Here is a 26,934-nt window from a genome sequence, read left to right as displayed (position 1 = left end):
TACAGTACAGATAGTCAAAATGATATCTAACAATAAAAATATTTTCAGATTTGTGTCAAATGGGGGTCCTAATGTGGACTACATTAGGGGTCCTTGATATGAAAAAGGTTGAGAATCACTGATATAGACCATGCAGGGACTTTGCCATAACTCTGTTATGAGGATTTTTTTTTGTTGAAGTTATTCGCTAGTTTCATTTCAACGGATCATCCAGTGATTCCAAGTCTCAAACAATCTGTAATCATCAGTTCTGTTTGAATTATTTTCAATCCAATGGTAGTTTCAGGGGAAACCAATAGGAGTCGCCATTTTCCCTGGCACCGTGCCTCAGCTGGAGGCCCTCCCGCTGGTGACGGGGGGGGGGGGGGTTGTTATGGCGGTGACGTGATTGGCTGAGGGGGAACCGTCACGTTGTTATTGTGGTGATGTGATTGGCTGAGGGGAAGCCAGTACGCTGTATTTGTCTGCCTGGCCCGGACGGCTGAACAACACTAGCAGAAAGCGGAAGTTCAGAGTGCTTATTGATACCAGAGTTACAGGGGAAATTGTCCTTATCGCCCTCTGCCATTCAGCCGGTCTGTACTGTGAATTCGGGACGTCGACTATCAAGGTAAGCCTCTGGGAATGTGTAAAAGAATAGCAGGGCAAGGTGTGGCACATTTAGGCCTGCTGTAACGTTAACTGTCCTTGTCTGCTGTCACAACAATGCGCTTCGGCTCCAGCAGCATGGACTCCTTGTATTCTAGCATCAAGCCGGTGGCGTTGCAGGCCAGCCTACTTGTTTATATTCTCGCCGTGACCGTTAAATAGCCAATGTAGGCTTGTAATAGTAGTGCACACGGTTAAAACACCCATACAACACGTCGCTCAGCCTGTCATCTTTACTCAAAATGCTGACTGCCATTTCTAGCGCGAGCCTTTTGCGAAGCCTCCCACGAGGACTGAGGCATCTTCTCTGTCGACATCAGTCAGAAATAGCTGACACGGCTGCAAAGACACATTCCCCCCCCCCAACTAACTTTGATTAGTCAGGGTGTTTCTCAAGTCGTTGAGAGGGCTCAGCTGTCGCATAGCTTCTCACGCCGAAGCCCAGCCTGGTTTCCATTATGAGAGTAAAACGAACTAGCCCGTTAAGTGGGGGTATTGTATCGGTTTTTTTTTATCAGCAGTTTGGGTTTTTTTTAGCTTACACGCATAGGTGTAGACGGGAGCCAAGTCTTCCAAAACGTTAGTAGTGGTTTTCATCTGTGCTGTTTACTTTTGAGAATAGCTCAAGTTGTTCTACTTCTTCAAACTGCACCTGCTTGTGTCTGCGGTCTGAGCCACAACGCCTACAGACTGTGTAGAGGATGCAAAGCCTTGCAAACCCAGGGCGAATTATGCTGTGTGGCATAAAAAAAGGCTAAATATCATACAGTGCTTGTGTGGAAAGAGGAACCATCCAAGGCACTCCAAAAATCAGCCTGGTAGCAGTTTAGCTAGTCAAAATTATAAGTTAAAAATCATGGCTTTCATCAGTGTATTAACTTACATTTATGACAAGCCAAATAGAAAAAAAGGGCTTTTTAACTCATTTCAGAGTGCCATCTCTCTTTTTCCATGGGATTAACAGAGGACCGTTTTTAACCAGAAACACCTAACTCCACACAGTCTTTAACATCAAAGCGAATAAATGCTCCAGCCTTCTAGCTGTTTTCCCTCATACAGTGCTTGGCAGTGTTTGTACTGTAAAAGACAGTGGTTCACAACATGGGGTCCGGGGGACCACCAGGGGGGTCCTTGAGGGGGTTCCAGGCGGTCCCCAGCAACTTGATGAATTGTTAAACTTCAGCATCATTTCATTTACAAGAAGTGAACACAATTAGAGAATGTAGAAGAATGACTGTTTTGATCATATAGTTCCACTGCTATCTCTCTACCTACAGTACAGATAGTCATGGGATTCTTGACAACATCATATCTAACAATAAAAAATATTCTCAGATTTGGGTCCGAGGGGTAAAATCTCATCAAATGGGAGTCTGTGGCTCTAATGTGGACTAAATTAGGGGTCCTCGATATGAAAAAGATCGAGAATCCCTGCTGTAAGACACTGATATAATATAGATTCTTAAAGTAGATTTGATTCAGTAGATACAGAGAATATGCAGAGGTAGATATACAAAAGTTAGATTTAAGTTGTGAGAGTCTACATGCACCAGCACAGGTTGGTTGTTTGAATGCGTCAGCAACGTGTTGCCCACTTGAAAAATGATCTCAGCACAACAAAAATAGTCTTAGCTTCCTTAATTTACAATGCAAGTTGAAGATAATGAGAAAGATATGAGATGCTGAAAATCTGTGTGGAAACAAATATGTTACAGTACAGGACAATTCAGTGTCGTTCAGCTGGTCCTGTCCTGAGTCCTGACCCATATTGATTCATATCACCCATATCGGGCGTTATGCCAATCCTGCAGGGCAGCCATCATTAAACCGGGAAGCGGAGGCCCTTTAGAGGGCAGTCAATCGAAAGTCACTTAGAAATGCTTGCTCTCATGTCTAGTTTACATCTGATGGAGCTTGTATTGAATGGGGATGAGTGGAAATTTATTGATGAGGCTTTGAAGTTGGGCTGATGACTATGGCACCATTTACGTGTTTGTTCAAACTGGCCTTCCTTAGGCATAGGCACCATCATGATATACCATGATGGAAAAATATAGTCTTTTCCCCTCGGCTAAACATCTCTGCAGGTGTTCAGTCTGAGTTTGACCCCTTTGGTAAGATTGGATTCATTCAAAAATTCCCCAATTTTTGCCAAGAACTGATCATTGTCACACTATAGTCTTGGGCAGTGATTCTCAACCTTTTTCATATCAAGGACCCTTATTCAGTCCACATTAGAGCCACAGACCCCTATTTGATGAGATGTTATCTCTTGGACCCAAATCTGAGAATCTTTTTATTGTTAGATATAATTTTGTCCAGAATTCCATGACTATTTGTATTGTAGATAGAGAGATAACAGTGAAACTATGATCAAAACAGTCATTCTCTAATTGTCTTCACTTCTTGTAAATGAAATAATGGTGAAGTTTAACAATTCATCAATTTGCTGTAGACCCCCTGGAACCCCCTCAAGGACCCCTGGTGGTCCCCGGACCCCACGTTGAGAACCACTGGTCTTGGGAGTAAGCGGTAAACATCATGATGTTGTTTGTTTGTTTGTGGCAGAGTTTTAGCGAAGACACGTTATTACAGTGAGCAGTTATTAATTTGTGTAGTTTGAGTAACGTGGATACACAAGAAAAAAGAAAAAAAAGTCAGAATTCTGGCTTTAAAGTCAGAATTCTGAGTTCTGACTTTATTCTCAGAATTCTGACTTTAAACTCAGAACTCAAATGAATTATTCACATGTGGCCCTAATCCTCTTCCTTATCTAAGAAGCTGCAGTGAGCGGTCTCAACATCAAGGACTATGTGCCTTGAAGGAAGTAAGATAAGAAAAAACATCAGTTAGTCTTCTTCTGGGAAGTAAGTGAAGCGTCATTGTGAAGAAACGATGATGCTTACATGCAAAGTGTCTTAGTGGATGTACGTGTTGAATTTATACAGGAGTGCTATTCTCCAAAAGGGGCAATTTGCATTTAGACACTGGATATAAGAAGCGTTCAGAGATGAAGACCCGCTATGAACATTTAAATTGAAACTGTCATTCTGTGTGCTTATTTCAGTGACATGATAATGCTGCGTTTCATCAAGATATCACACCCAGTTGCAATTCTATCTATCGTGATTGTGGTAAATCTATTTGTAATGTGTAAAGTCTTAGTGTGTGAAAGCCCTGACCTACATTGATCTCATCTGACTTGAGCACATTTTGCATCTCTTGTTGTTCTTGAGCTTCGTGAGCTCAATCAATGACAGCCATGATCACATGGGAAGACACGGCAACGTTGAAATGTACGTTGAGCCCAATTCTTTTGAAAAATTCTTGAAAAATATTTCAAATTATTGACAGTAATCATAATACTATGAAATAACTATGATACTGATATGAGCCTAATTGTTTTTTTTTAACCCATTTCATTTAATTTGTTCACAATTTCAGTGTGTTTATAAATGACAGGGGTCCCAGGTTACATATTACTAGAATAAATTCCAAATGATTGTATTTCACATTTAGTCTTGTACTAGGGCAATTAATCGAAATTTTATCGAAATCGCAATATGGCCTACTGCAATTTTCAAATCGCAGGAGGCGCAATATTTGTTAAAGGCAAAATGTGTGTCAAAATAGCATTTTAAATGAAATATTGTGGTGCTGCAGAGATGTCCTGGCCTACACATCATATTCTACAGACTTAAGAAAACATCTTTGTTTGGTACAGATCCCCGCAAAAATCACACCATAATCATTTTAATACGTTTTTCAATGAAAATGAGAATAATGATGTAAAAATTATAATTTCCTCTAATATCATAAATCATATCGCAATTGCAAAATAAGTAAAAAAATAAGATAAGAAATAAAATAAGTCAAAATAATCGCAATTAGATATTTGCTCAAAATTGTTAGCCCTATCTTGTACTCCCATTAAGAAGAAATAGGCAATTGATTAAAAATTACCCTCTTTTTTCTCCTGTTATTGGGCTTCAAAATCGGTCCTACTTTAGATGTGGATAATTTTTTTTTACAGCAGCCAGGGTAATTCATTATGGCAGTCTTTTGGCAGCGCAATCTTGGATGCAAAATTCCCAGCAAGAACTGACTCATTTTTCCACGTTGGCCTTTAAACCTCTTGTGTCTCAACAAACTACTCTCACTCCTTTTAGAGGCTTTGGGAGGGAACGAGCTTCCCCGTGTGTGAAGTCGGAACCGGCTGGAGGTCAGCGTCTGCGGTCAGCGGGGGTTGTGGAAAAGTGCCGATCGACTGGGTGGGGAGAAGCTATTTTTAATCCCAACTGCTCCCATTCCCACAGTCTCAGCGCTCGGGGAATGTAAGAGGAGACATCAAGATAAGGCAAAGGGTATGACTCGTTAGGGCGACATGGTAGTAACATGCTGTAGACATGATGCTTAGTATGTTCTGATAGTATGTTCTCTTCAAAAATGCTCTTCGTGTACATTATTTCAGTGTAGGGCTGAATGATTTTGAAAAAATATCTAATTGCGATTATTTTGACTGATATTGCAATCGCGGTATCATTTGCGATATTAGAGGGAATGATCATTTTTACATCATTATTCTCATTTTCATTGAAAAATGTCTTAAAATGATTATGGTGTGATTTTTGCGGGGATCTGTACCAAACAAAGATGTTTTCTTAAGTCTGTAGAATATGATGTGTAGGCCAGGACATCTCTGCAGCACCACAATATTTACTTTAAAATGCTATTTTGACACATTTCACCTTTAACAAATATTGCGCCTCCTGCGATTTGAAAATTGCAGTAGGCCATATTGTGATTTCGATAAAATTTCGATTAGTTGTTTAGCCCTATTTCAGTGCCATTAAAAAAACAAACAAAAAAAAAACAACCCAATTATTTAAAGGGTTAATGGTGTCACAGGGAACACTTAAACACGGTTAAAAACAACTATTGCCGATTATACCTTGCATGTCTGGGTCCATTTTGTTGTTCGGTATTATATTTGTCATATTCCCCTGGAATAGGGCTGGGTGATAATTCAATATTATCGTTTATCGTCTTTCAGTGGAATCATATGGTGATGATATGAAGATATATTAATATCGTGACACACATTTCTGCTGTCTAAATTGATGATGACAAGCAAATTTTACTTAAAAACTCTCATAAAATGAGGTATGGTAGGAATATTATTTGAATATTTCAGTTTTGTTTGACATCACACCTAACATTACCATTCGGTTCAATGAGATGAACATTAATTTGATTATTTAACGTGATTTTGCATACATGAACCATATCGTGATATAGCCAATATTGATATCGAGAAAAAGAGCGAGGGCTTCTTTCTAGACTCAACGTTTTTGCATCGGCGCTCAACAATCACACAGGGAGAAATCCACCAGAGAAGAAGAAGCAGAGATACCAATTTCTCCGCTCACAGTTTACCCGTTTCCAAACACTAGCTCGGAGTTGAACGATCTACCAGGAGAGAGTAAATCCTCCTGGCCAGACAAATGACTCTGGCAAACCCAATGTCATCGCTACCCTCCCTGCTCTGTCTTCATGTTTATCCCCTAGAGCATAAGGCAGCCCAATAAAGTGTCACACCACGCGATTAATGGATTCGATATGGTGGAGCCTTTCCTTTCTCCCCTTTTTATCTTGAAAGGATCGGCATCCCAGAGACAAAACGCATGATGCATTTAGTATGCAGGCTGACCTCCTGAAGAATGGGAAGCCATTTGCCATGACGCCCCGTGTAATTGTTTTCCAATATCAATACATCTGAATATAGTGAGGTACTTAGTGCGATTGAGAGGAGTGAAGAGTATTGAACTGTGTTGAGTCATGGCTCATGAGTCACCAGTCAGTCAAACATTGTTGTGTATGGGAGCTATTATTACATGTCAGATATCAGCCAGTCAGTGTGGTCCACCTGTGATATGATGGAGGTTCCTCCTGACCACAGCTACAAAAACAAAACACTCTGACCTGACATTTGATTTTCATTACACATTTAATTTATTCTTTTAATTGTTCAATAATGGTTTTTGTTAATTCAACTCTTCTTTAATAAGTCTTCTTTACAGAAAGTAATGTATCACAGAGTTTCACCGTCACTGAATAGATGCAGTGTCCCATGATGGTCTAAATTAGAGATGTTTCGATACCATTTCTTCCTTTCCGATTCCTGAACTTGCGTATCGGCCGATCCGAAAACCAGTGCGTTAAAAAAAAAAAATTGATATTATTATTATTATTATTTAACAGCTTTATACTACTAACCCTGTATGGATGTGATATGATTGCTATCGTTGTATGGCCTGGCTCAGGTTAAACCCTTTGTAAAACATGAACAAATGCATACAGAGATTGAATGCCATAGAACTTTCCTTTAGTATCTAGTTTGACAGTCAGTCATAACCGAAAAAGAACATAAATAAATACATCTCGGAATAAATTACAATTCCTTTAAATTGTCCTTTACATTATTGCCAAATTGCTGACATTTTGCTAGGTCTGGCTAACGTTACACTCTCCGCTAGCACCGCACGTGTTGTTGTTTGCCTGTGTAGCGTAAATGAGCTATCATCACGTGATAAATTACCGGAAATCAATTGATTGAATTGATTTCCGAGAAAATGGCTGTTTTATCCGGGTGAAATTACTTTTAAAGTTGATTTTTTTTTTTTTTTTTTTTTTGTCGGTATCGGAGCAATTCTAGTCTAAATGCTGTTTCAGACGCTTTTCCACCCTGACAAGAATACAATTCTGCGGGAAACACTGAAAACGTGGAATTCATGGGCATGAAAATGGTCCAGTTTAAATGGACATCAGCACAAAATATCACAGGGTGTCCACGGGGTCTTAAAACGTATTAAAAGGTAATAAATCAATTTCGTGAAAATTAAGGACCTTTTTTAAAAAGTATTAAAACGTCTTAATCGCCATTTTATGAGGTATTAAATTTTGTTGCTATTTTTTTCAATGTTAATAGCCTATTTGTCCAAAGCTAAAAGTTTGCGTGAATTTATTTATTTTGGCTCCTCACAACTACTACAACAAACTACTGAATTCTGTTGTATTGATACAGTGGTCCATAGAAGTTATTGCGCAAACTAAGACTTGTTTAGTTTTGCAATCTCAAAATCAATGTATAGTAAATGTAAGTTAAAGGTGTGTTGCTGATGTAACCGGTTACAGCTCAAAGTGGCGTTGAGGTCTTAAAATCTATTGAAAAGTTCTTAAAAAAAGGTCTTAAAAGGTATTGAATTGAACTTCGGGATTCCTGCATACACCCTGTATCAGCTGAAGGCCTTCCAAAACCCATAGGAGTCAAACCCTTGTATCCAGTCTGTCTCAGAGCTGGACCACGCCTCAGCCCGAAAAAAATGCTGATCAGCGAGAAATGCCTTGAAGAAGTTGACTGGTGACAACTGTTGGGCCACAGCTGCTGGCCGGGAGGCTCCCACAGCAGCTTGTCGGTTGGAGGGGTGGAGGTCACAGTGTGGTAAAACACTGCTCATTTCCTTTTCCTTCCCAAAAGCCTTGTTTCAACTGTAAACACAATAACTTCCAGTAAACGTCATAAACCATTCATATAATGAAGATAAAAGATAAAATAAGCCTGTTAACGTAATAGATTTCCCACAAATGTAATAAATGCTATCTCCTGTTGGTGTAAAAGCATTTTCCCGTTAATGTAATTCATATGACATTAACAGGTTTTATAACACTTATGATAACTTTTGAAAGAGATTCTGACCCATGTAATGTTACCATTTCAACACTTGATTTCACATTCGACAATTTTCTCTATCTACATTTATTTTCTAAAGTTTCATGTTATTTTATTCTAAGTAGGTGTGAGACAAACCGGGCTTCTGAGGAATCTCCACCTCATTTATCAGTACAAGCTAGTCGTCTTATCTATACGGTGCAGCGCTCAGACTCTGCCACAGCTTGGCCCCGTTTTTGACAGCATTGGCTGGGGAATAAGTCCCGTCCGAAGACTCAGCGGATATTGTTGAAACCAGATAAAGTGTTTCTTTATTGTGAACTGTGTTGGACATGGCCTAGGTTTTAATCCTAATGCAAAGGGATGTCAGCGTGAGGTAGATAACATGACCTAGTATGAGAAAGCGTGATGGGACGTCCTGCCTACGATAAGGTTTTTCAAGCTCTGATACTGTTGTCATAGACCCCATTTTCACCATTAACAGAACAAAATGAACAAAAGAGAACAAAACGAAACAAAGAACAAACAAAGAACAAAAGAAACAAACTCCTAATTATGTTTGTTTCTGGCTGCTAGCGTTAGCAAAGTTAGCCATGTTGCTAACGCTAGCAACGCTAGCTAACGCTAGCAGCCAGAAACAAACAAATGATCCATTGTCCGTTTGATAATCTAAACAAAGAACAGGTTTTCTTACAGTGGCCTTTCTAAATAGTGGTGAAAGTTACTATATTGTGTTATGATCAAGGAGTTGATAAGCAGACAGATGGTTTGTTCTATTGCATACCTGCCAACACTCCCGATTTTCGCGGGAGTCTCCCTATTTTTAACCCTTTCTCCCGCTGTGCTCCCGATTGGTAATTTCTCCCGTTAATCTCCCGATTCCATAGTGATACAAATCAAATGGGTGTTTTTCAGTTTCTGTGGGGGATATGTGTCGTGGTACCTGGCAACCCAGCCCAGAGGCAGAGGTGAGCGTGCGCGGACGACCCTGCCTGACGTGTGTCACTCGTCACTGCGCTCGCTCAAGCCCCCCGCTCTGCTCCGCTCAGTTTGCCACTGAAACCAGGTCCCAAGAAGAAGAAATACCCTTCCACACGTCAGTCCACTTGGTGCGACACCTTCCCCTTTCTAACCGCGAGCCACATCAGCAAACTTGTAAATGTACTAGCTATTTACTAGCTATTTTGTATAAACCAAGTGGCATAATCTAGAAATATCAACACTTACTGAATGCTTGCTTATCTGGTATAGAAACTGAGTTTTTCTTAGTTACTGGAAAATGGAAATGGAAACTACCATGGTAAACAAACAAACTACTTTGGTAGGGTCATATTTGATATTTTAAGTGCTTTTTTTTTACATTTCATACTGCATTTAATTCTGTTATTTCTAGATTGGATTACAGATTTTGATTCCCCCCCCCCCCACCCCCCGAATATAGACAATGTATAGCCTATCCATTCGTAAGAAAATCTCCCTCTTTTTCACAGCCTAATGTTGGCAGGTATGCTATTGCATGGAGCTAGGCTCTAACAGAAAGCGATCCAGCAACAGCAACAATTTTCCTCTGTTGATCCATGGCAGCGAATTTAAAAAAAAAAAAGTACTATTACTTTCATGCCTGTCTTTTTCTTCAAGGTCAGTACACTTGGTGGCAAACCAAGGGTAAACAAAATTGAAATCGATTTACCCGTCCTAACCCAATAACTCACTCTCTTTCGCAATTCAGGAAAACACACTATGTGCCAAACTGGCTTTTTATGCAAACAAGAGGTCAGGAGAGAGTTGTTACTGGCACAAGTTAGGAAAGTGCTATTGGGATATTTATTGATCTGCGAAAAGCGTTCGACACTATCAGTCATTCTTTACTTTTACAGAAGTGTCAATACTATGGGATAAGGGGTGTGGTCAATAGTTGGTTACAAAGCTACTTAAATAACAGACTTCAGTATGTACAAATTAATGGCACCGTATCACTTCAAAAAAATGTATCTTGTGGCATCCCCCAAGGTTCTGTTTTGGGACCAAAATTATTTATCCTTTATTTGAATGATATTTGTAACCTATCTTAACTATTGAAGATGGTTATTTTTGCAGATGATACAAACTTATTTTGCTCAGGACAGGACCTAAATCAGTTAATCTTGAAAGTAGAAATGGAATTGAATCATTTAAAAAATTGGTTTGACCTTAATAAGTTATTTTTAAATGAAAAGAAAAGAAAATGTATGATTTTTGGATCCTGTGAGAAAAATTCCAGTGTAACGTTGTGTTTGAATGGAACTGAAATAGAACGAGTTTATGAAACTAAGTTTTTAGGGGTAATAATAGATCACCAGATTTGCTGGAAACCACATATACAGTACATCAAGAGTAAATTATCAAAAACCATTGGTATACTCTATAAAACTAAAACTTTTCTGAAAACAAAGTGTCTGCATATATTGTACTCCTCTCTTGTGATGCCGTACTTATCATATTGCTCGGAAATTTGGGGAAATGCTTGCAAAACATATCTAGACCCAATAGTTAAATTACAAAAAAGGGCGATAAGAATAATAAATAACGCTGGATACAGAGAATCGACCAGTCGGCTTTTTATAAAATCCAAACACTTAAAATTTATGGATATAGTTAGGGTAAAATTGATGGAAATTCTGTTTCGAGTTGTGAATAGGAGCCTCCCCATGAGCATTCAATCCCTCTTCAAATTAAGAAGAGGGCATTATAGTTTAAGAGGTTTGCTTAGGTTTGAAACAAGTAAAATAAGAACCAATGTCAAACAAAGATGTGTTTCAGTTGTCTGGGTAAAACTATGGAATGATCTCAGTGATCAATTCATGTTAATAAGTACTCTGTCAAAATTTAAAAAATGTTTAAAATGTGAAATTATTAAGAAATATTAATTGTGTGACTAATTGAATAATGTATGTGTTTCATTAATAAGTAATGAATTTGTTTAATTGAATAAAGAATATAATTTACATATTGTTATGGAGGAATGTGAGCATAATGGGGGGAAAAAAAAAAAAAATTGTTTGAAAGTGTTGTTGTTGGAGTGTTGGAGTTGTTTGATGTAATGTACAGGATGGGCTAAAAAAAAAGCATTGCTTCTGCCCAACCCTTTTTTGGTTATAATAATTTTAATCTCGAGAAATGTACAGTTTTTTTTTTTTGAATGTGAACAACCAAAATAAAGTTCATTCATTCATTCATTCAGTTAGAGGAGGCCAGGGATTGGCAAATATGAAATAGGCAGAAGCCAGCAAGTTACAGTGCCACCAGAGATAATCAACGGTTTATTCAAGCTATGGACTGTTTCCTCCTTTAGTTTGTTTGGCCAGGTGTGAACAATGCCATTAGTCTCAGTCCTCTTCCAGTAAAACTGTCGTGCGGTTCATTCATTCAACTACAGGAAACGACCCCAAAACACAAGGTATTATGGGTATAAGGAGATATGGAAAGCCTACCATAACAAAACGAAGCGTGGGCGACCTCTCCCATTCCCCCCAACCCCCACCACCAAAATCTTTAACCTGGTGGGATGACCACTTACCAAAACTCTGTCCAGTAAACAAGCTCCTTGTGAGTCCATGTGACTTTTGTTTACAAGCCCTGGTTTGCGTGTAACTGGCAGAGTGAATCAAAACAAACCAAATACAAAAATGCAACAAAATAAACTTCCACTACAGTTCAGACCAAAGAAAATAAACCCAACGACCTGATCCAGTATTGTGGTTCAATACCCAGTGGTCTGTTCATTTGTAGAACTCACCGTACCATGGGAAAATGGAGTTTAAGAGGCAGTTACAGTTACACTGTTACACAGTTACATTGTCTACATAGCATTATGCAGATCCAGGAAATGGTTTCATACCGGTTTGGTTCTACCAGATGATGGTAGATGATAGCACTCTAGATAAGAACCCTAAAGTCTTCTCCCACCCCTAACCTCTGGCTCCAATGCTTTTACACTTAGACAATATATCGTGTGATCTGTATTGTAAATAACAGATAAAAACCTTGTAGTTTGTCCACTTTCTGTGAATGGTAGCTAACGTAATGGGGAAGAATGAAATGGAAAAAGACAAAGAAGAAGACATGGCTAAGTCAACAATACTAAATGCTGCCTGGCTTAAAGTCTGTTCAATCAGGAAAACCACTCTGGATTCTTTGATTATGAACAATATATGAGAATTCATTCAGCTACTCCAGGCTGAAGCACAGTCTTCGGCCTGAAACCCCCAGCTTCTAGTTGCGTGTCAAACATGCTGTGTCGACAGAGTGTTTATGTCTACATACCAGACGTATGACCTCAGCCACATTGCTGCAAATTAGTTTCATGTTGACGGCTTTGTTCGGTTGCGTTACGGCACGGGTGGCTGTCCCCTCCGCTTCTCCTCCTCCCTATTTGTTTCAGCCCATACCATCTAGCAGAACTCAACAGTGTGTTCTGTTTAGTCTGTGGCCACCGGAAATCGATCACCTCCCTGTCCCATAGCATAATTGGGCAGGGAGGTAAATATGAACACAAGGGGATTTAACTCAGTTTTCAAATGGGCACTGTGTTGTTTTGTTTGCTTAGTTTGGCTCCAAGCTGCTCTTTGCCTCATAATTTGTATCTTTTCTATTGTCTTTTCATGCTCTGTAGCAACTGATAATATAGGCAAATCAGTGCCGCATAATCCTAATATTTTAGCAAAGTGTAAAAACATTTCCCTCTAAATGGTTGAAAATGTAATAAAACATGTAATGTAATACATTTCCGCACAATGTGATATCTGTTTATTTGTTTATTTGTTAGGATCCCCATTAGCTTTGCCCTAAAGCGCAGCTAGTCTTCCTGGGGTCCACATTTAAAAACATACATTAAACATTACAATTAACACAAATAGCAAACACCAAACATCAACATAACACTTATATAAAAAAAAACAAAAAACAAAAATAAAAACAAAACATTAATATGTATGAGTAAAACTTACACTGATGACTCTCTCAAAGTTACCAGGAAAAAACTACAAATCCGCATATGCATAGTATCCTACAAATATGATATTATTTGCTTTTTAAACATTGATTTCTGTGTTAATTTAGTCAGTGACAGTGGTAAAGAATTCCATATCATCACATTATTATATGACTCATAACCATCATGACGAGCATAACATTTTTAATTGATACTGAAATAATAATGTCGACTAACAGCGTAATAAGTCTGTTGCATTCATTATTAGTCAATTAAATATATGTTGCACCCTAGGGCTGGGCAATATATCAATATTATATTGATATCGTGATATGAGACTAGATATCGTCTTAGATTTTGGATATGGTAATATGGTGATATGGCATAAGTGTCTTTTCCTGGTTTTAAAGGCTGCATTACAGTAAAGTGATGTCATTTTCTGAACTTACCAGACTGTTCGAGCTGTTCTATTATTTGCCTTTACCCACTTAGTCATTATATCCACATTACTGATGATTATTTATCAAAAATCTCATTGTGTAAATATTTTGTGGAAGCACCAATAGTCATCCCTACAATATTGTCGCAATATCGATATGGAGGTATTTGGTCAAAAATATTGTGATATTTGATTTTGTCCATATCGCCCAGCCCTATTGCACCCCTTATGAAGTAATAATCACTGGTTAATGTAGTGATGTAATGTTATTACATTATCCAACAATTGAATAGATTTGCAGTTTTTTTTTTTACATTTCCAACCCATTTTGCTAAGTTATTATATTATCTGTGAGTTATTCCATTATGAGTTGCTACCTGCCTGTTCATGGAGCACGAGTCAACAGGTAGCTCAGCTTCTCCTGTCCATCAACCCCTGAAAGAGGGCTATTGTTAGTTAAGTAGTCGTGGCACGCTGCCTGTGCTCCGGCCTCAACATGGATCTCTCCAGCAGATCCACATGACGGCTGACCTTTTACAGTTACGTCAGGGAAAACAGCAGAGAGGGCCAGGGTATGAGGTCAACCCCTCCAACCTCCCAACCTCCTGTCTCCTCTGATCTGCAGCGGTCAATATTCCAAAGCTCACAACACATAAAGCATCGGATGAACTAATAATAGAAGTGTCTGTCTTGCTCCTCTAGATGGAAGATGCCCAGTGAGAGCCCCAGTCCGTGCCCAGTAGTCCCCCCTCTGCCAGCATGACGGCGAGCCGCTGCACCCCGTTGCCGGAGGTTTCGCCGGATCGGTCTCTGTCGGCCCGCGCGGGACGCCCGGCCGACCGCGACCTGGACTTCTCCGCCGAGCCCCCCCTCCCGGGCAAAACCATGGAGGAGTGCGGCGCGCCGGCTAGCGGCCAGCCTCAGTATTACACGCAGGTGTCGACCAAGCTGGACGGGCAGCTGCTGTCCCCAGTAGTGGAGGCGTTCACCAAACAGTGGTAGGAATGTTGTGTTGTTTGTTACACTCAGAAACACCTTTGTGTGTTGTGTTTGTGTGTTCTCCCATGTGTCCAAGATGGAACATGCTAATTTACATGCTGAATTTACATGATGTACACTGAATTTATGATACAACTGGATGTTTATTTGTTTTAAATTGTGGCTTTAAAAGTTGAACAGAGCTTACACATTTGTCCAAGAGATAACAGTCATTTTGAAATAGTTTTCAAGTAAAGTGAAACTATCAAAAGTAAAGCGAAACTATCTTTAAACACACTTTTAGAGAGTCGAGCCATCGGACTATACGTGAGACTGTTTTCCCTAAGCTGGTGTGTGTGAAGATAGCTTTGCAACGAGATCGGAATGAAACGAGTAAATATGGCATTCCCCACGAATGATGTAGACAACTTTGGCCAATCAGTAACTAGATGCATCCTTTCTGTTTCCTCAAAATCCGACTGGTGGTGTAACCGAAAGTTTGGCATTTCAAAGTTAGAAATTGGAAAATATAAAATCTAAAAAGCAGCCATAATCAGTTAATAACAATACTATACCAGTAATCAGAAGGAATTCGACCTGGCAGGTTGATAATGTCAGTCACATTAAACATAACCACACAAAATGATTGAAAAAAAAAAACATAGAAATGCATGAAATGGGTCTTTTTTTTTTTTTTGTACAACTGACTAAAAGTATCCTCAAAAGCATGATGGATAATTACATCAATTCTTCTCTGTTGGCCCTGGAACACACATGCCTACACACACACACACACACACACACCAATCTCATATCCCAGCTATCTCCACACCCACATGCCCAGCCCATGGAGACAAGAGGAGGCTTTGGATTAAGCAGCTGCCACAGCTGCTGTTGTCCAGGCAGAAAACAACTGTTAGTATCTCCGAGCGGTACAAGACCTAGCAGAGACCCACCATATGGACAAGCAGCGTAGGCCAATGTCATCATCGTATTAGCGCCTGTTGTTTTCATCACTAGTGAAAATGAGAATAGTCAGAAAGTAACCCGATAATTGAGTCCTGTTTTCTAATGCTAATCTGTGAATTCCTCTGGGTTTTTTTTTTTTGTTTGTGTTTTTATTTTCTCTCCATCTTTGGTGCTAAGCGCTCATCGCCGTTTTGTCAGGGTTCCTACGCAGGTCTGGAAAGTCTAGAAAAAGTATTAAAAATTAATTTGATCATTTCCAGGTCCTGAATAGTTTGGGAATTTGAAAAAAAATGTCTGGAAAAGTATGGAAAATGTTGCGGTTCAGGTCCGATACACACATAATTCTAGCTTTTATGTTGTTGTAGAGCCACTTTGAGTCCACAGTTTTTGTTGATGTGAAGAATAATGTTCAGATAGAGGGACGCTCTTATTACCCAGCCGCTGTCAGCATGCATTATATCAAATACCCACCAAAATCAAATCCGGTCAAGAACATAGGGTCTGGGAAAAATATGGAATTTTAAAATGGAAAGCGTGTAGGAACCCTGCCAATCATCTCACATATTGTGATATTTGTCTCTGTGAAGAACAGTCTTCATCTATAGTGATATGACCTAGTTAGCAGGGGCAAGATGTCTATCTGCGTAAATCATATTGAACACCAGACAAAATCTTCAAAACAAGTCAAGGTCTGGAAAAAGTATGGAATTTTTTAATTGAATATGTGTAGGAACCCTGTTTTGTTTCTGCACTGCTCTTCCCAGAGATCAGCTGTCACTCAAACAGCGTGTCCATTTCTCAGGAAGTTGCCAGGAAAGAACCATGAAGTGATGTAGTAGTTATGTAGTATGTATGTAGGCAGGCTGGTGAGTTGATAAGATAGATATAAGATACTGTACATTTCTAAAAGAATTTCCTGGAAAGAACTGCTAAACTATACTATTTACTGGAAAATACTAGGCAGAGGTCAATTTGGTAACCCAAGTCATTATTCATATAATTATATAATATAGTTATTTGTTGAAGTCCCTCCTCTAATTTCTAATTTTCTGTATAAATATTACATAATTTCATGGTTCTGTCTTGGAAACAACAGAAGAAATTGGAGGTACTTACCAACTACCATTCAATTAGTTAATGCTTAATAAGCACTAACTAACCCTTAATTAACAGTTAACTAATGTGTCTGGTAATCATTTATTAATGGTGTTCATGTTAATTAAGGTATTAATTTATACGTTATTTAATAGTTTATAAAGATGACTATTAAAAATGTATAAATGAATACCTTAGTTAACATGAACACCATTAATAAATGATTACCAGACACATTAGTTAACTGCTTAATAAGCATTAACTAACCTTAATTAACATTGTAAAATGTTACCCATAACATAATGGTTCTTTCCAGGAAACATCTTAAGAAATTAACAGCTCCTTTCTAGGAAATTATTAGGAAATAGGTTGAATCACTATTGTGTCATATCAGTCGGATAGAGAGGAGCAAAACACATTTATTTGTATGCAAATGTCACAGATTGGGGTAAGTATCCATAAGTATCCAATTTGGAGCCGTTACAAGCCGCATTAGAAGCAGAACCGGAGCTGAAATGTCACCGGACATGACACTCAAACCTAAATTGTCCTGCGCTTATGTATTGATTTTCAGATCGCTCCTGGTCATCAACTGGCCCCTGAAGTGGAAATGGATGGTATTCGTAATCAATAGGTGGAAATTACACACCAAAATGGCCCTGGGTGTAGAGGCAGCAAGTCTTTCTACTGTTTGTTTGTTGTAATCTGGGTATGTTGCAGTTAACAGTGACATGGTGCTATATCGTTTATTTAATATAAGTAATATTTTAATGAAATTCTGTTGAGAAAAGTGAAAAGTAGTAGTTCGTTCGTATGTTGCCATAAAAATGACCAAAACATTTTTGTTTTTCTTGGTTGTTTTCATGAAATGGGTGAAAATAGACACGCATTACAGAGAGATTAAGAGATTTACTCTGACGTTTGTGTATCTCAAGTGTTGTTCTAGCAGTGCTGTCTGCCATGAGTTGTTTTGTTGTTTTGATTTTTCCTGAAGATGATCGTTCCGATGTTGTAGATTTTGCCAGTGTTTATGATTTTGGAGATGGAGAGGGGCGTTCCTGCACCAGAGGCTTAGTTCCTGGTGAAGTAAGGCGATAAACGCGCATCTGTAATCACCCTGGATGAAAGATGATTAGATGCTGTGTAAAAAAAAAAAAAACTGGCAAATCATATGTTACATATCCATACAGTAATGAAAGCAAAAAGGACAAAATAAATCCTAGATGCAAATGTTTAATGCCAATCCAGATTATATTTAGATTAATGTGTCATGTAAAGTAAAAGTAGAAATGGAGAGCAAAAAATATATGTCCATGTACAGTATGTGTAGTATGTGGGTAGATTAAGATTACTTTTATTTTTGTTAAATTTAATCTCAGTGATTTCCTCATACACTGGAAAAAATCTCCAAGTCATTTAGTCAATTATTGAGTCCTAAAATTATAATTTTCTTAAAATAACTGAAGAACTCTGCCAGTGGAATTAGATAAAATCACTTGTTTCCAATGCAAATCAACTTGTTTCAATAATTGTGCAGAATCTGTGTCATTTTCATGATAGTAGTGCAGCGATCTGACTTGTTTCAAGATACTGACACTCATTTCTAGAAAATTCCTGAAACGTGAAGCTGCATTGGAAACAAGCAGAGTTATCTCTCCTCACCGGCAGAATGTTTCTCGTGTTTTAATAAAAATAAGATTTGAAGGCTGAATATGAGACTAAACGACGTGTTAAGGTGGACTTTTTTTTTTGCAGTGTAGTTATCGTGCACGGTTCACCCGGAGAACAAAGGCATTGATTCTTCTCATATTTAACAGCTCCGCCTTACTCTTCCACTTTTTTTTTAGCAAATAAACACACCCTTGCCTTTTTAAGTCTTATCACAGCTTCTGCTTTATGAAGCACAGAAGGCGTGTAGGTGTGAATGAAGTAGGTCATGCTTTTTACGATCGGAGTACTCTGCTCTGTAGACTGGTGTTTTTTTACTGGACGGCGCGTAGCCTTGTTGCTATGTGCTATGTGGTCAGAAAACTTGACACCGAGTGTGACATTTCTCTACTGTGGTGTTATATTTTGTTAAAAAGATCAATTTTATAGGTTTGAAGAGACTCTCGCCGCTGTAAAAGATTCCCAAAGAGTCACTTCATTTATTTATTTATTAGTTTATTTGACAGGGACAGTGCATGTTAAAAATTATGCCGGAATTAGCCAAGAAGGCTAGTTTTCATCCGTAGTCCCTGGGCAGGTAGTATAAAGAACAAGCATTGGACATTAGACATTAGATAGACATACATTGGTTAATAGAAGGTACACATTGGGGCCACGGACCCCCATTTGATGAGATTTTGTCTCTCGAACCCAAATCTGAGAATATTTTTATTGTCAGATATGATTTTGTCCAGAATTCCATGACTATTTGTATTGTAGGTAAAGAGATAACAGAGAAACTGTGATCAAAACAGTCATTCTTCTACATTCTCTAATGGTGTTAACTTCTCGTGAATTAAATAATGATGAAGTTTAACAGTTGATCGATTTGCTGGGGACCCCCTGGAACCCCCTCAAGGACCCCTGGTGGTCCCCGGACCCCACGTTGAGAACCACTGACATAAACTGTATAACAGTAGACAAACATAAGATAAGATCAGTTCAACTAAAATAATTAGTGTAAATTCATCAATATCATCAGTAGTTAGTAAGAGCATTATCAGTAGATAGTGGAAGTATCAGTGTCAATACTTGACTTGTATGTGTGTGTGTGTGTGTGTATGTATATATATATATATATATATATATATATATATATATATACACACACACACACACACACACACACACACACACACACACACACACACACACACACACACACACACACACACACACACACACACAAGTCAAGTAAATAGAGATCTGAACATCAACACAAAATCAATATACAGTTAAAGGAAAAAAAAAAATAAATAAAATCAGTCCGACTAGAATTAGTGACTGCATAGTTGATTACTGATGAGCCATGATTTCAAGTGATTGGAAAATGATCTGTAGGTGGTGCACTTTCTTATGTTTTCTGGTCATTTATTATTTGTATGACTGGATGGGAGAAAATACAACAAAGTCTTGACTATGCAGAATTCCGTTTAGGAACAGCTGGTTCCTGGCTGTTAACTGAAACAACAGCAACCAGATGATCCGAGGCTTGTCGGGTGCAAAATGGGAGAAATGAGTGAAATAAAAAGAATCCCCTCCTCCTTCCCCCCCCCCCCCTCAGCGCCCTGCCGGAGCGGCCCATGTGTCGGATCTGTCACGACGGCGGCGCCCAGGAGGAGCTGCTGTCCCCCTGCGAGTGCGCCGGCACCCTGGCCACCATCCACCGGAGCTGCCTGGAGCACTGGCTCTCCGCCTCGGGGACCAGCTTCTGCGAGCTCTGCCACTACCAGTTCAGCGTCCAGAGGAAGTCCCGGCCGCTGCTGGAGGTACAGGGGGAGGGCGGGGGGGGAGGGGGAAGCCTGCACGGTCAGTTTGGATGCATTTATACGGTATAGGAGTTAGGGATAGGATAATACCGATATGTTGTTTTTTTTACCCTACATATACCTACAATAGGTATAAGTAGGTATGTGTTCCTTTTTCTGTTTTTGTTTTTGAACGCAACACAGAGGAACAGACAGAATAACAGAATAAATTCCAAGCCACACTCAAGGATATAGTGGTAAATAAAGGAGGGTAAACTAGGACCTCCAGTTGGTGATCCTCATGAGGCAAACACCCACCAATATAAACAAAAATCAATCCTATCTTCAGAAAAGCATGAATTTATCCTTTTTTCATATTTTGTATTTCATTTAGAATGCCCATTGTCCTGTTGTGGCTGTAGCTCCTTATTTGGGTTTTTTTTAAATTATTTTTGAAAGAGAGATAAAGAGAGTGACGGCTTGTTACAGAATAAGAAAACCCAAGAAATTATTAAAACATTTAGATCATTCTGACACTAAAATGGCTAAATGAAAACAATTTGTAACGCTGTAATGGAATCTCTTAATTATTTTCCTGGGGTAATACATCCCTTGGGAACAATCTACTGCAGGGAGACAACAGAGTTTAACACACACACACACACACACACACACACCCACACACACACACACACACACACACAGAGGGTATATACTCCATTACACCCCATCTGTCATCTTAATCCTCCAGTAACACATTTATCCAGTCTGAGCTCATCACTGTAACACTAATGTGATACGACATGAAGAAAAAAAAACACTCTTGGACTGTGTGTGTGTGTGGGGTCATTCTTCATGACTGGAATACCCTCTTTAAAACTGAAAGGTTAAAATGTGCTACTAACACACAATAGCAAACATCAGCCAGTTCCATCACTCTTGCCTCCATTATAAAAACGTCTGAGGGCAAATTAGTTCAGGTCTGTGACTGCTGACTTACCCTGTTTTGTTTTGTAGTAAATGCTTATTTCCATAGGTTTCCTCACGTGGGATAATGATTTCAGCTTTGACCTTATTTGCTCTCCTTTTTAAAAGAATTCAAATCAATCCTTTGTGATAAAAGCAAATGAACTGCTGCTAAAATGGATCGCCATACTTCATACTGCCATACGGATAAAAAAAACAAAAAAAAATAGAAAAGATTTCCTCTTTATACCACATTGAAAAGAGATTCACCATGAGAAAAAGTTAGTCATTGATGACCCGGGGTTGAATACTGTCTATGGAAAAAATAAAACTAGGAACATCGGGTTCTTATACTGTAAATGTTCTTTTAATATGATATTGAATGTGTTGAGATGTGTTATAAAGGAGCCTTTGAGAATGCATTGCGCATGGTTCAAGACCTTTTTTATATGTAACTGTTCTAAAAGAGTTTTAACTTCTTTGTATAAGTCAATGTGTCTGTAGTAGCAGCAGTAGTAGTGGTAGCAGTAGTTGCAGAAGTAATAGTATGGACCTTATTCCCACAGCGGCCATTTTGAACACTAGAGGTGGGAAACTTTACCCGGAAGATTGGCACATCCTATATAAAAGTAGGATTAGGCTACTTAAACACATAAATGAGCACAAAATACAGATAAACCTAACTGTTACTAAATTAGGTAACAATATGAGAACAACTACCACAACAACTTTTTAATTTAGCAGGGAAGTTAGTTAGCTTACTAGCTAGTTAGTAAGCTACTAGCTAGCTACCTAGGCTAGACTCTAGCCAGTTCGCGGTAATGGACTAAATATTAAAATGTAAACATATCCCTCTGGATTCTTGAGTTCCATTCGTTTCACATGTTTTTTAGTGGAGAATGTGAAATGATAAACGTTTGTATGATCTATCTTGGTTCACAACAGTAGCACAGAGCTGAACTCGCTCTTCCAGGTAGCGTTCCCCACCCCAAGTGTTCAAAATGGCCGCCACGTGAATAAGGTGAATCATCCTGGGTCTCGGTGTGTGCGAAACGACAATGAAACCAGCCTGTGTTGCCGACTCTGGCGTGACGCTCCTTGTCCCCGCAGTGGATGCAGAACCCCGGTCTTCGGCAGGAGAAGCGCACCCTGTTCGGGGACATGGTGTGCTTCCTGCTCATCACCCCGCTGGCCACCATCTCCGGCTGGCTCTGCCTCCGCGGCGCCGTGGATCACCTTCACTTCTCCAGCCGCCTGGAGGCCGTGGGGCTCATCGCGCTCACCGTCGCCCTCTTCACCATTTACCTCTTCTGGACCCTGGTTAGTAGGCTGAGAAGTGTGTGTAGTTTGGGACAAAATAAACCGTAATTATATTCGATTAAAGCTGCACTATGCAAGGTTTTTGTGTAGAACTCCATCAGTCAAAACCAGTCAGAATTTCTGAGATTAAAGTCAGAACTCAAATAATGTTTTCACATGTGGCTCTAATCCTCTTCTGTATCTTTCTGAGCAAGTTGCTGTGCTAATCTTTGATGAACTCCCTTGCAATTCTCATGTTCCCTTTTTTCATTTCTTTGCTGGGCACTTGACTTTTGATGATTTGAAGCAATCTTATCACTTTAGTCACTATCTTGCAAAACTAAAGAGAGTGGGCATGGCAACTCTCTTTACTCTATTTTTACAAAATGGGTAAAAAAAAAAATGTGTTGATCCATTTACCCAAATTAGTCACGAAGGTTGGCGGAGGGAGGGGTGGGGGGTTGTTTACAGGCCAGAAAGTGAGCTTTGAAAGGCAAAAATCTCAGCAGCTGGCCAAGTATTCGTTGAGTCATTGGTATTGATCAACAACCCTATCAACCCTCAGCAGATCTATTATGGTCATCGGGCAGTTAAAATCCTGTAAGGGTTTGAGAAAACATTAATAACCTTGGTGATCAAGACCCAACAGTCTGCATGTTTTCATTCCCGCCCAACACTACAGCAGCTGGTTTCACTGATGAACTCCCACCTCTGGGTGAAGGTGTGTTAGTCAGTGACAGGGATCATACATGGTCCTTAAAGTGCTTAAAGTCCTTGAATTTAACTTTTGAAGATGTAAGTACTGGAATACTTGGAAAATGAGCCTGAAATGCGGGGAAGTGCTTAAAGAGCTTGAAATAAATAAATAAGCAAGTAAATAAATAAATAAATAAATAAAATGTTTGCAGTGTTTGACAGAATGCAAGTCAAACAGAGAAAAGAAGACCAAATGTCCTTATGAACAGAAAAATAATGCTGGAAAAAGTCATTGAAAGTCCTTGAATTTGATTTAATATTGTCTGTATGAACCCTGCAGTGAAGTCAGCTGCTGTGGTTGGACTGAATGAAAACCTGCAGGCTCTTGGGTCTTGATGGCAAACTACCGTATTTCCTCTAATAGTGGCCGGTAGTCAATTAAAAGCCGGGTCTCCGATAATAGCCGGGGCCGTGGTCGACACGAACAAATAAAGGCCGGCCTCAAATACAGGCCGGGGGAAACAAACAAAGGAAAAAACAACGGTGGATACCGGTAAACTCCTGGTGCCTGTTATATAATGTAACTGTAGTTTGTAGTAACGTACAAGTGCCACAAGATGGCAGTATGCCACAAGACGGCTCGGCCGGCGGAAGTCTCTGGAGCATGCCATCGATTACCGTAATTATCGGTAATGCATTGCAGTAAGTAATGCTTCTGCAGATCAGAAAACAAGGAGGCTTCGTACTAAAATATGAGCAAATATACTTATCAAACAGAGGGAATTAGAAATAAAGGCCTGTCTCTAATACAAGCCTGCTTCCAATAAAGGCCTGGTACCCTCTGCAGCTGAGGTAAATAAAGGCCACTATTAGAGGAAATACGGTACTAGGGTTAGGGGTTAGGGTTAGTTTTACAGTTACTTCTGAATTCCTGATTTTTCATGCGCGTCCTCTCTCACCGTGCGACAGGTGTCCCTCAGGTACCACTGTCGGCTGTACAACGAGTGGCGGCTGACCAACCAGAGAGTCGTCCTCCTCCTCCCCAAGTCGCACGGCGAGCCGCCGGCGCCGCCCTCTCTGCCGGGCCCGCGGCGAGAGAAGCGACCGTCCAAAGAGACGATCGTCTGAGGCCGGCCCGTCCGGGGGGGACCGTCTCAAAAGACAAGCGGGGGGTGGGGAACTCTTTGGCGAAGGTTTCACCAGCGGACGGAGGGTCTTGGATTTTCACCCCCCCCCGTCTTCTGCATTGCACTTTGCTCTGAGAACGCTTCGCCAGATTCGAGGTGCCTTCGGTCCACGTAGCGCGCCCCCCCCCCCCCCACGACAGCTCCTCCTCAAATTCACTGTGAATAAAGGAGGACTCTCTTCCCCCAACCCCCGGGACGTATGTACTGCCAAGCGAGGAATCCCGATCCTGGATGGGACTACATTACCGCAGTGTTCCGGCGGACCAAAACGAACACCAGGCCAAACTCTCTTATTTGTCACTGTGATGGTCATCTGGGACTGCCGTAATAAGAGCCACGCATTCAGGTCTTCATTTGAAGTCCCGATTAGACGTTCTCACACCACTTAACCGACTGCCTCTAAGTATTACTTAAGAATGACTGTTTACTTTGAACGAGAACGAGGAGTTTCGCAGGCACCTTTTTTACATTTGAGCGAAAAAAAAATCAAACCCACATGCTGTACTGATGCTACAGAATTGTTGTCGCATCAAAACTGGTATTCCGGACTCTAATCCGTGTGGGTCTTTGTGCCTCAAAGAAAGTCAAGCACAGCCTTAAAGTGCTGTCCCGGTAGAGGTTAATGTACGCTAATAGCTCTTATTTAATGTAATCACAATGAATTTGATTAAAGTGGATTAACCAACACCATGGACAGTTTTGGCGCTGAGATCGATCGATAGGGACACATATCAACCAAAGGATTTTTTTTTTGTTATTAATTATTGGAGACATTTTGGCTTAAAATCTTTGTTTTCTGTGTGTGTTTGTGTGGAAAAAAACTGTAAAATACAACGCTTAATCATAATTTGTTGGAATTTTCTGCAGTTTTTCCCAGTGTTTGTCATTCATTTATTTTATGTAATCATAGCATTGACATTGTATTCGCTTGGTACGTCAGACCAGGTTTTCCAAGCTTTCCCAAGCTAGAGTGAATTTTCCATGGGGACCACAAATGTAATAAAATGTCATACATTTAGTAGAGTCAAACTTTATGCTCATGTTACTTTATTTAACATTTGCATCCGATTTAAAAAAAAAAAAAAAAAAAAAAAAAAAAAAAAGCTTTGGAAACCTGGGACCTGACATGTCATGGATTTACAGAAGTATTGGTTTTCGAAAATGTCAGTATGGTGATTTTTCTTTTCAGTGACTTCATCCCCACAGCTTTCTGAAGTGTATTCATGTTTTATTTTAGGAAAGGTAATGGCATTCGCTCCATTACGATTCTTCATATTTATGTTCATGAAGGCCAAAAATCACTTGAACCATCTTCTGAAATTGAAGTGGTACAATGGAGCACTTATGTAACTAGCAAACTATTTATTTGTTCAAATGCTGTCGTTAGTCATGTATTGTTCCTTCGGGTAAAATGGGAGAATGTGTTTGTTTGGTTTTTTTTGAGACTGCTTCATTAAAATTTGGTGATTTGTCTTTTTTTGTCTGCAACTGCAGTTTATAACTTACATTCAGTGAAACCATTTTTAACAACTCCAGGACTGTGTACTTATACATAAAACAAAGCAATTTAATTAATGAACCACCATATTTTCCCTTTGTCAACAAAGTCTAAGTCAAAAATTTGGGGACACCTAGCTTTTGAAAATGTTTAATAAATAAGTGTATTTTCTTTGTCGGTTTGCAATAACTTAACCCCACTAAAGACTAACTAGGTTTAGTATGAGGAAAAAAAATAATCATACATGCAGATATTTGTGATAACACTAAAACAATTAAACTATACACACCAAGTCTGTGTAAGTGCCTAACCACATAGATGAGATTAAAAAAAATCCACCATCTCTTGGCTCATAACACTATGACATACTGATGCGCTGACCTAAATCCTGGGGATCAATAAACTAAGGCATGGGATGGCTGTGGGGAAAAGACTATCTCTCATGATGGCGCTTGTGGGCTACAGGACATTATTCTCCAAATATGACTTTTTTTCTCAAAATCTTATATTTCTTTTTTTTTTTCACAGTGGCCTTAGGACGCCATTGTATAAAAATGCTTCAAGAAGTACCTTGCATAGTTTGACAGAAGGGTGGCTGGAGGCATCTAGACCAGTGATTCTCAACCTTTATCATATCAAGGACCGCTAATTTAGTCCCCATCAGGGTCACAGACCATTTGATGGGATTTTGTCTCTCAGACCCAAATCTGAGAATATTATTATATTTATTGTTAAATATTTTGTCCAGAATTCCATGACTGTCTGTAGAGAGATAACAGAGAAACGATATTGATCAAAACAGTCATTCTTCTACATTCTCTGTTAACTTCTTAAATAATGCTAAAGTTTAACAATTCATCAAGTTGCTGGGGACCGCCGGAAACCTCCTCAAGGACCCCTGTTGGTCCCCGGACCCCACGTTGAGAACCACTGGTCTAGACCGTAATGTTTTTTAAATCAATCGCTCTCCAGAGACTTGTGATCTCAGGAAATCCAAAACAAAATA

At 39.5% G+C, this 26,934-nt stretch overlaps 1 protein-coding gene across 2 annotated transcripts; it reads left to right on the top strand.

The window, feature by feature from the left end:
• The first annotated feature begins 480 nt into the window (after positions 1–480).
• Positions 481–25,903, top strand: LOC139653642 (E3 ubiquitin-protein ligase MARCHF3-like). Of its 2 annotated transcripts, none has more exons than XM_071530552.1 (5): positions 481–610; positions 14,488–14,783; positions 20,099–20,303; positions 22,359–22,568; positions 24,213–25,903. In XM_071530552.1, the coding sequence occupies exons 2-5, from the start codon at positions 14,545–14,547 to the stop codon at positions 24,369–24,371; spliced, it is 813 nt and encodes a 270-aa protein (XP_071386653.1). In that variant the 5' UTR covers positions 481–610; positions 14,488–14,544; the 3' UTR covers positions 24,372–25,903. The 2 variants fall into 2 exon arrangements, with proteins under 2 accessions (XP_071386653.1, XP_071386661.1); XM_071530560.1 differs by lacking the exon at positions 481–610 and having other exon boundaries at positions 14,545–14,607; positions 14,650–14,783.
• Positions 25,904–26,934: the final 1,031 nt, after the last annotated feature.

This window comes from Centroberyx affinis, unplaced genomic scaffold (assembly GCF_046629955.1).
Source record: "Centroberyx affinis isolate AG114_WGS23_722 - 3 ecotype Tasmania unplaced genomic scaffold, CSIRO-AGI_Caff_v1 ptg000134l_1, whole genome shotgun sequence".
Taxonomy (NCBI): Eukaryota; Metazoa; Chordata; class Actinopteri; order Beryciformes; family Berycidae; genus Centroberyx; species Centroberyx affinis.
Note: the sequence above shows the minus strand (reverse complement) of the source record. Positions and strands in the feature narration are given on the sequence as shown.

Bases quoted from the DNA above. Each gene is read 5' to 3' on its own strand.
- LOC139653642 (XM_071530552.1), top strand. From the start codon at position 14,545: ATGACGGCGAGCCGCTGCACCCCGTTGCCGGAGGTTTCGCCGGATCGG. The intron at 14,784-20,098 runs GTAGGAATGTTG...CCCCCCCCTCAG, and splicing joins GAGGCGTTCACCAAACAGTG to CGCCCTGCCGGAGCGGCCCA. The intron at 20,304-22,358 runs GTACAGGGGGAG...TTGTCCCCGCAG, and splicing joins AGTCCCGGCCGCTGCTGGAG to TGGATGCAGAACCCCGGTCT.